At 45.5% G+C, this 10,014-nt stretch overlaps 1 protein-coding gene across 3 annotated transcripts in view; it reads left to right on the top strand.

Annotated features, from left to right (window-relative positions):
• Window positions 1-144: 144 nt before the first annotated feature.
• The window catches only part of prr14 (proline rich 14), a 38,384-nt gene continuing 28,514 nt past the window's right edge, over window positions 145-10,014 (top strand). The window contains exons 1-3 of one of the 3 annotated variants that reach the window (XM_059954049.1): window positions 145-252; window positions 1,314-1,502; window positions 1,642-1,885. In XM_059954049.1, the coding sequence (XP_059810032.1) occupies window positions 1,387-1,502; window positions 1,642-1,885 (360 nt within the window). In that variant the 5' untranslated portion in view covers window positions 145-252; window positions 1,314-1,386. Of the gene's footprint in view, window positions 351-1,313; window positions 1,503-1,641; window positions 1,886-10,014 lie in introns of all 3 variants that reach the window. The other 2 variants (XM_059954050.1, XM_059954051.1) reach the window with 2 other exon arrangements.

Genomic DNA, 10,014 nt, shown 5'->3' with positions numbered 1-10,014 from the left:
AGAGAGAACGTCGCTGAGTCTTTCCAATCAGAAGGTGGATCGAACCTCCACCAATGAATACGATGAAACCTAGCTCCCGCTGATGCGTGTCAGCGGAAGCTGTCTAGAATTAGCCAATCACAGTGCGGTGACGGTTTGGAACCAGCCAATGGGAAGAATACGGTCTACCGGGTAACAGTCATTGCGGTGCGAAGGGCGGGACGACGGGTCAAAGGGGAGAGGAGGTCGGATGTGGTTCCAGGCCGCTGGAGGGTGAGAAACAAGGAGGGGAGGGGGAACGGAGTATGGTAGGTGGGGTTGAGGAGATGGGATGAAGGGAAGGACAAACAAAGGGCAGAGGCAGACGGACGGTGAGGAGAGTGAATGGATGGGGAGGGGGCATAGTGAGGAAGGGTGGGGGTACAGGGGATGGAGCGGGCTGCAGAGGAACAGTGAAGGGAAAAGAGGGAGAGCGAATGTAGTGAGGGGTCGGAGATGGGAGTGGGGGAGGGGTTGAAGAGGAGGAGGAGGAAGAAGAGGAAGGGGGGTGTGGAGAGGGAGTGTGAATGGGGATGGGAGGGATGAGGAGGGGATGTGGAAGAGGAGAGGGGAGGAGGAGGATGGGATATGGGAGAGAGGAGGGGATAGGGAGGAGGAGGATAAGGGGATGTGGGAGGGTTGAGGGGGGGATGGGAGTAGTGGGAGATGGGTTAGGGAGTGGGGAGGGAGAAGAATGGTGTGGTGATGGAAGGAGATGACGGCATGGGGAGAGGGTAGGGTGGAAAGGAGATGGGTATGTGGGATGGGAGAGGTGTAAGGAGGAGGGGTGCTGAGCAGTATGCCAGGGAGACAAAAGGAAGTGGGATGGAATGGAGGATGGATGGTTTGAGAGATGGGGAACAGCAGGGTAGAGGGACTGTGGACGGGGAAAGGTGGTTGAGAGGAGGGGTGAATGGGAGGGGTAGAGGAAGTGGGATGGGGGAGAGAGGAGTGCGGTTACGGAGGTGTACGGGAATGAAAATGGATGGTGGATGAGGCAGATGGGGGTGTAGTTTGGGGAGAGTGTGGTGGGGTATGAAAGCAAGGCAGTGATGAAGAGGGTGGGAGGAGGTGTTTCACACACCTGCCCTCTGTTGGGATGTCAGGAATTTAAATGCCGGAGCATTTAAATGAGGTGGAGTCCTGAGAGGTGTCTGACAGTCAGTCTCTGGTTGAAATATGAGTGGAATGGTAGAGATGGGCTGAATAGCTCACTGCTTCTTCCCAATGTTTCCATTGTTCTCCCCCACCCATCACCTCCCTGTCCCTCCCCCTGGCATCATCCCCACCCCCAGCCTGCCCAGTATGCCAGGAACGGAGGTTGCCACTACAAGTGCCTGAACTCACCTACAGCCACTCGTCAGAAGGATGGAGGGGGAGCCAGGATCTGACTTGAGTCAGCACATCACCCTCCGACGTCCCCGAATCCACAGGGGCACTGGAAAACTGGAACGCTCCAAGAGGAGGTGTTGCAGACCCTACAGGTATGAATGCTGAGAGCTTGGGCTTCCTTCGGGATGTCTTCTCCCACCTCCGCGAGCCTCCTTCCCACCCTGCTCGCAGTCTCGCTCTGTTGCTTGTTGTCTTTAATATTTTCTCATTGCCTCTCACTTTCTCCCTCAGCCCAGGCCATGCTTCCTCTCAGGCATTGGTGGACTCGCAGCAGTGGCCGCCCACCCCTTTTCCCACTGTCTGCGCCCGCCTGCGACCCTCGCCCTCCAGTTCCTCGTCCCATCGGCCCCTCATCACAACCTCTCCCCTGGAGCGACGTGCTGGTCGTGTCCTCTCCATCATGCTGCAAGACTGTCGGAGCCGCAGTGAGGAGGCAGCAACCGCTGAGACACCCACCCGGACCTTTGGCTGGAAGGTGAGTGTTATCCCCACCTCAGCATTCACTAGAACTGAGGGGTTCTCATGTGGGTGGATGTATGAGAAAGGCAGAGACTCTGAGAAAGGGGAAAGCAGGAGCAGTGGTGGGTAGGGAAAGGGTTGGGAGACAGCGTATAAAGGGGATACAGGACACTGAAATAGGCATTTCAGTCCAATTCTTTTGAGCTAACTGCATTGCCCGGCAAGTTTGCTTTATCTGCCTGCATTTAACAACTGCACTCTCCTGTCCGAGTGGGTTTTGGGAATGGCTTTTAAAAGTGTCCACCTCAGCCAGTCTTTCCAAGAGCTTGTCCACCCTGTGCATAAAGAAGCTGCCCCTATGTCCCTTTTGAATCTCTCGCCTCTAATCTGTGCCTTTTGTGTTTTTAGTTTCCTTCCCTGGTGAAGAAGACTGCTTTCATTCTATTCTGTCTGTGCCCCTCATGCGTCTGGTCATCTCTCAATCCCCTATCTTCCGGTGAATAAAGTTCTGACTGTGCAACCTCTTCTTCTAAATTAGGGCCCTGAGTCCAGGCAGCATCCTGATTGATTTTTTTTGTACTCTTTCTGAGCTTAATAACATCTTTCCCATAGCAGCATGACCAAAACAGTGTGCAATACTTCAAGCGAGGTCTTGTATAACTGTGGCATAATTTTCCAATCCTGTATTCTGTGCCCTGATGAAGAAGGCCATTTACGAAAAGCTGCCTTCACCTCCGTGTCTACATAAGATGCTGCTTTCAGTGAATGATGAACTTGCAGTTGGTGTTTGTTTTTGTTCAATCACACTCCTCAATGCCCTACATTCACTACATAAGTGCTACCCTAGTTTGATCTCCAAAAAAATGCAATGCCTCACCTTTATCTGAATTGGAAGCCATTTACCCACATACGCAGCCGATCCTGATTTCCCTGTTATTATTCTACAAATGTACAACACCAGAGTTTCATCCTCAAACTTACTTTTCTTGTATGTTCACATCCAAATTAATCATATAAGTTACAAATAATACAGCTGACCCTTGTGGCACACACTGGACCACAGACCTTCAATCCAAGGAGCAACCTTTGACTGTCACCCTTTGCTTACTACCGGTGAATCCAATCTGCTGTCTCCCCGGATTGCGTGAGATCTGACCCTTCAGACTAGCCTGCCGTGAGGCACCTTGTCAAAACCTTGTTAAAGCCCATATAGACAACATCCACAGTCCTACTCTCACTACCTTCTTTACCTCCTTGAGGTACTCCAAAGGATTGGTCATATATGAAAGCTGTGCTGACTGTCCTGAATCAGACCATATCTCTCCAAATGGTGGTAGATCCTGTCTCTCTCAGGATCCCCTCCAGGAACTGGCCAAAAAAGAATGTCAGACTGGGTAGCCAGTGATTTCCTGGCTTATTTTGCTTACCTTTTTAAACACTGTCACCACATTTGCCACTCCAGTTATCCGGAACCTCACCTGTGGTCTTTGCTAATTCAAAAGCCTCTGCAAAGGCCCCTGCCATTTCTTCTCTAGCTATCTACAAGATCTGAAAATGTACCAGGTCAAGCCTTGGGGATCTATCCTCCTTAATGCACTTTAATATCATCTCTTCCTTAATTTGTATCAAGTCAAGTCACTTTTATTGTCATTTCAACCATAACTGCTGGTACAGTGCATAGTAAAAATGAGACAATGTTTTTCAGGACCATGGTTTACATGACACAGTACAAAAACTAGACTGAACTACGTTAAAAAAAAACACAGAGAAAGCTACACTAGACTACAGACCTACACTGGACTACATAAAATGCACAAAAACACAAAAACACATTACAATAAATCATAAACAGGACAATAGGGCAAGGTGTCAGTCCAGGCTTCGGGTATTGAGGAGTCTGATAGCTTGGGGGAAGAAACTGTTACATAGTCTGGCCATGAGAGCCCGAATGCTTCTGAGTCTTTTCCCAGACGGCAGGAGGGAGAAGAGATTGTATGAGGGGTGCATGGGGTCCTTCATAATGCTGTTTCTTTTGCATATGCAGCGTGTAGTGTAAATGTCCGTGATGGCAGGACGATAGACCCCGATGATCTCAGCTGACCTCACTATCCGCTGCAGGGTCTTGCAATCCGAGATGGTGCAATTTCCTAACCAGGCAGTGATGCAGCTGCTCAAGATGCTCTCAATACAACCCCTGTAGAAAGTGATGAGGATGGGGGGGGGGTGGGAGGGATGGGAGGTGGACTTCTCTCAGCCTTGGCAGAAAGTAGAGATGCTGCTGGGCTTTCTTTGCTATGGAGCTGGTGTTGAGACACCAGGTGAGATTCTCTGTCCCGTGAACACCAAGAAATTTGGTGCTGTTTACGATCTCTACCGAGGAGCCGTCAATGTTCAGCGGGGAGTGGTCGTTCTGTGCTCTCCTAAAGTCAACAGCCATCTCTTTTGTTTTGTTCACATTAAGAGACAGGTTGTATGTGGTCTTAAGACAATACTGCTCATTTTCCCTGTTTCCTCAGCCTTCACTGTATTCTCTCCAGTAAACACAGAAGAGAGGTATTCATTAAATGTATTTTTATCTCATCCAGCTCCACGCAAAGACAGCTATACAGGTCTTTAAGGGGACCTGTTCTCTACCCAGCTACCCTTTTACTCTTAATATATCTTTAGATTTTCTTGAGGATTTTGCCTCACCTTGCCTGCCAGATCCTTCTCATATTCTAATCTTTCCCCTCCTACCTTATATCTCGAGTGCACTCTTATTGTCACTGAAGAGATTCTCCAGTTCTTAGTTGCTTGTGTGCAGTATGTGCTTCCCTCTATTTTAATCAGCTCAGTCAACACCAGCAACCTGAACTGGTAATCGTATAGACAGCATGGCCAAGAAAGACCACTGGCCTGTTGAGTCCACTTCACCACTTATTATCCCTCTCAACCTCACACCCCTGCCTCCTCCCCCTAATCTTGAACAGCCTGATTAATCAAGAATCTATCGATCTCTGCTTTAAATATACACAATGACTTGGCCATTACAGTTGTCTGTGGCAATGAATTCCACTGATTCACATCCCTATGGTTGAAGAAATTCCTCCTCATCTCTGTTCTACAGGGAAATCCTTCTATTCTGAGTCTGTGCCCTCTGGTTCTAGACTTCCCCAGTATAGAAAACATTCTTTCTATACCCATACCATCTTGACCTTTTAATATCGGATAGGTTTCAGTATGGTTCTCCCACCCCCCACATTATTCTGAACTCGGGTGAATATAGGCCTGGAGCTGTCAAACACTCCCCATGTTAACCCTTTCATTCCCAAAATCATTCTCATGAGACCTCTCTGGACACTCTTCAATGCCAACACATCCTTTCTTAGATAAGGGGCTCAAAACAGCACTCAAAACTCTGTGCATTCTAATCGATTTCTTACGAAGTCTCATCCTTGCTTTTTTTATTGTCATCCTCTCGAAATGAATGCCAACACTGCATTTGCCTTCCTTACTATCAACTCAATTTGCAAGCTGACCTCTAGGGAATCCTGTGCAAGGATTCCCAAGTCCCTTTACACATCTGATTTCTCCCCATTCAGAAAATAATTTTTCCCTTTATTAATATCAAAATGCATGACCATACACTTAACTACACTGTATTCCGTCTACCACCTCTTGCCCATTCTCCTAATCTGTCCAAGTCCTGCAGCCTCCTGGCTTCCTCAACACTACCTGCCTCCTCTTCTCTCCTCCCCCCCCCCCCCACCTATCTTCATATCGTCTGCAAACTTGACCATTAAGCCATCGATCCAATCATCCAAATCATTGACATATAACGTGAAAAGAAGCAATCCCAACACCGACCCTTGTGGAGCACTTCAAGTCACTGGCAGCCAACTAGAAAAAGCTTCCTTTATTCCCACTCTTTGCCTCCAGTCAGTTGGCCAATCTTCCATCCTGCCGGTATCTTTCCTGTAATACCATGGCCAGCCTGTTTATCAGCCTCATGTACAGCATCTTGTCATATCCATTGATTCTCCTTGTCTATTCTGCTTGTTATTTGCTCAAATAATTCCAACAGATTCGTCAAGCAAGATTTCTCCTTAAGGAAACCATGCTGACTTTGACTTATTTTATCATGTGCCTCCAAGTATCCCAAAACCTCATCCTAAATAATGGGCTTCAACATCTTGCCCACCACTGAAGTTAGGTTAACTGGTTGGTAGTTTCCTGTCTTTTGATTCCCTTAGAGAATGGAGTGACATTTGTATTTTTCCAGTCTTCTGGAACCATTCCAGAATCTAGTGATTCTTGAAGGATTGCTATATATGCCTCCATATTCTCTTCAGCTTTCTCCTTCAGGATGCTGGGCTGTAGTCCATCTGGTCCAGGTGACTTATCTATCTTTAGATCTTTTGGCTTCCCAAGCACCTTCTCCTTAGTAATAGAAGCTACACTCCTTTCTGCCCCCGACTCTTAAATTTCTGGCATACTGTTGGTGTTTTTCCATAGCGAACACTGATGCAAAATGCTTTTTAGATTCATCCGTCATTCCTTTGTCCCCCATTACTACCTCTGTAATGTCATTTTCTAGCATTGATATCCATTCTTGTCTCTTTTACTTATATATTTGAAAAAACTTTTGGTGTCCTCTTTGTTACTGGCTCGCTTGACTTCATATTTCATTTTTTTTGTCTTCATTGCTTTTTTTTTTGCCTTTTGTTGTTTTTAAAAGCTTCCCAATCGTCTAGCTTTCCACTAATATTTGCAGTATTAGATGCCTCTTTTTTGCTTATATGGCATCTTGAACTTCATTTGTCAGCTATGGTGCTTCACCTTCCCTTTAGAATACTCTGTTGGGATACACCTTTGGTGGGTCTTCTGAATTGCTCAGAAACTCCAGCCATTACTGTTCTTTCGTCATCCTTGTTAGTGTTCCCTTCTAATCAACTTTGGTCAGCTTTTCTCTAATGCCTCTTATATTTCTCTTTACTGCATTGCATCTGATTTTAACTTCTCCCTGCCAAACTGCAGGGTGAATTATATCATATTATGATACTGCTTCCTGAGGGTTCCTTTACCTTAAGCTCCTCAATCAGATCTGGTTCATCGTACACCACCAAATCAACAATTGCCTTTTCTGAATGGGCTTTACCACAAGCTGCTCTAAAAAACATCTTATAGTCATTCTGCAAATTCCCTCTCTTGAGATCCTACACCAACCTGATTTTTCCAATCTACTTGCATATGGAAATCCCCCATGACCATCATAACTTTTGCCTCTTTACATGCCTTTTCTGTCTCCCATTGTGCTTTGTACTCCACATTCTGGCTACTGTTCAGAGGTCTGTATGGAACTCTCATGGGGGTAGTTTTACCCTTGAAGTTTCTTAACTCTATCCACAAGGCTTCTACATCTTCCGATCCTATGTCACCTCTTTCTAAGGATTTGATTTCATTTCTCGCTCTCTGCCTACCTGCTTGTTCTTTCAATACAATATGATTCCTTGGATGTTAAGCTCTCAACTCCTTCAGCCACAACACAGGGAAACCTACAACATCATACCTGCAAATCTGTAGCTACTCTGCAGGATCATCTGTTTTATTCAGTATGCTGCATGCATTGAAATGTAACTCCTTATGTAGCACCTTTTTCAATTTTTCCCATGTTACTAGAAGCTAAATTCTTATCCCTTTCTAAACTTCTAGTATTTAGTTACTCTGGAGACTTTTCTAACCTCTTCTGTACTATCCTTTCCATTTGAGCCTTCTATTTACTTTAAACACAAATCATTGCCTCTCCTTCCTCTCAGTCTTTCTAGACATTATATCTACTTGTATACCAACAGTAAGTGTGCCCCCAAGGATATTGATCCTCTTTGGGTTTAGGTGTATCCTGTCCTTTTTATAATGGTTGTCCTTCCCTCAGAGAGGTTCTAATCTTACAGAAATCTGAAAACTTGCCCTCTGCACTGATTTCTGGGCTATGCAGTCATCTGTCAAATCATCCTAACGCTGATGTATGGCACATGCAACAATCTGATGCAACCTTAATTCAGTTTTCTACCTGACTCCTTGTATTCAGGGATTCCCAAGCTGGGGTCTATGGATAATGTCAGGGGTCCGTGGCGTGAAAAAGGCTGTGACCCTTGCTCTTGGACTTCATCCATTTTCCTGTTGAAATCGTTGGTACCAATATGTACCACAATTTCTGGCTGTTTACCCTCCTGCTTTAGAATGCTGTGTACCTGACGTGAGATGTCCCTGGCATCTTTGACTGTGGAATCGCTTATCACTGTTAAACTCCCCTTCCCTCTGTAAACCACAGAGCCAGACTCAGTGCCAGAGACCTCAGTAACTTTCCTGTGGTGTGTCGTCTTCTCTCCACCACCAACAGTATTCAAAAACAGTGTACTCGCTGTGGGGAACAACCACACTGAGCACTGTCAAGGTACATTACATTGCCGCCAAAGCTCACTGACATCTCTACTTAGAAACATAGAAAGCCTACAGCATAATACAGGCCTTTCGGCCTACAAGGTTATGCCGAACATGTCCCTACCCTAGAAATTACTAGGCTTACCTATACAGGTGTCCCCCGATTTTCAAATGTTCACTTTACATCAGCTCGCTGTTACGAAAAACCTACATTAGTACCTGTTTTTGCTAACCGAAGAGGATTTTCACTTTTACGTAAAAAAGACGCCCACTTTATACGTGTGTTTACCCCGAGAAAGACTACAATGACCGTGAAGCCTTGTGTGGGTAGTTGTTTGCGTATGTGTGTATGCATATGTGTACGTATGCGTGTATGTGCGTAGGCGTGCACGTGCCGATTTTTTTGTTTCTCCAAATCGATTTTGGCTTGCTGTCTTCCCGAGTTAGATAAGTGAAACTATACCATACGTACAATATTTCTATATAGGTTGTATATTTATCATATCATTCTTGCTTTTACTATATGTTAGTGTTATTTTAGGTTTTTTTAGGTGCTATTTGGTATGATTTGGTAGGTTATTTTTTGGTCTGGGAACACTCAAAAATTTTTCTCATATAAATTAATGGTAATTGCTTCTTCACTTTACGACATTTTGGTTTACAAACGGTTTCATAGGAACGCTCTACCTTAGGATTGTGGGGGAAACCTGTAGTTCTCTTTTTCTAAGCTCCATGTACCTATCCAAAAGTCTCTTAAAAGACCCTATCGTATCCGCCTCCACTACCTTTGCCGGTAGCCCATTCCACACACTCGCCACTCAAATCTCATTTCACCGAGATGTAACACTGAGTGTTATAGGAAGTTATTCCTGCCTGTGGCCATCAAACTTTACAACTCTTCCCTCAGAGTGTCAGACACCCTGAGCCAATAGGCTGGTCCTGGACTTATTTCCACTTGGCATGATTAACTTATTATTTAATTTATGGTTTATATTGCTATATTTCTACACTATTCTTGGTTGGTGCAGTTGTAACGAAACTCAATTTCCCTCTGGATCAATAAAGTATGTCTGTCTGTCTGTCAAATTTACCCCGGCATCTCATTTGGACCTACTCCCCAGTACCTTAAACCTATGTCCTCTTGTGGCAACGATTTCAGCCCTGGGAAAAAGCCTCTGACTATCCACACGATCAACGCCTCTCAACATCTTATATACCTCTATCAGATCACCTCTCATCCTCCATTGCTCGAAAGAGAAAAGGTCGAGTTCACTCAACCTATCATCATAAGACATGTTCCCCAATCCAGGCAACATCCTTGTAAATTTCCTCTGCACCCTTTCTACGGCTTCCACATCCTTCCTGTAGGGAGGAGACCAAAACTGAGCATAGTACTCCCAAGTGGGGTTTGACTGGGGTCCTATATAGCTGCAACATTACCTCTTGAGTCCTAAATTCAATTCCACAATTGATGAAGCCAAAATACCGTATGCCTTCCTAACCACTGAGTCAACCTGCGCAGCAGCTTTGAGTGTCCTATGGACTCAGACCCCAAGATCCCTCTGATCCTCCACATTGCCAAGAGTCTTACCATTAATACTATATTCTGCCATCATATTTGACCTACCAAAATGAACCACTTCACACTTATCTGGGTTGAACTCCATCTGCCACTTCTCAGCCCAGTTTTTCATCCTATCAATGTCCTGCTGTAGCCTCTGACAG

This window comes from Hypanus sabinus, chromosome 29 (assembly GCF_030144855.1).
Source record: "Hypanus sabinus isolate sHypSab1 chromosome 29, sHypSab1.hap1, whole genome shotgun sequence".
Classification (NCBI taxonomy): domain Eukaryota; kingdom Metazoa; phylum Chordata; class Chondrichthyes; order Myliobatiformes; family Dasyatidae; genus Hypanus; species Hypanus sabinus.
This window is presented reverse-complemented; position numbering and strand designations above follow the sequence as displayed.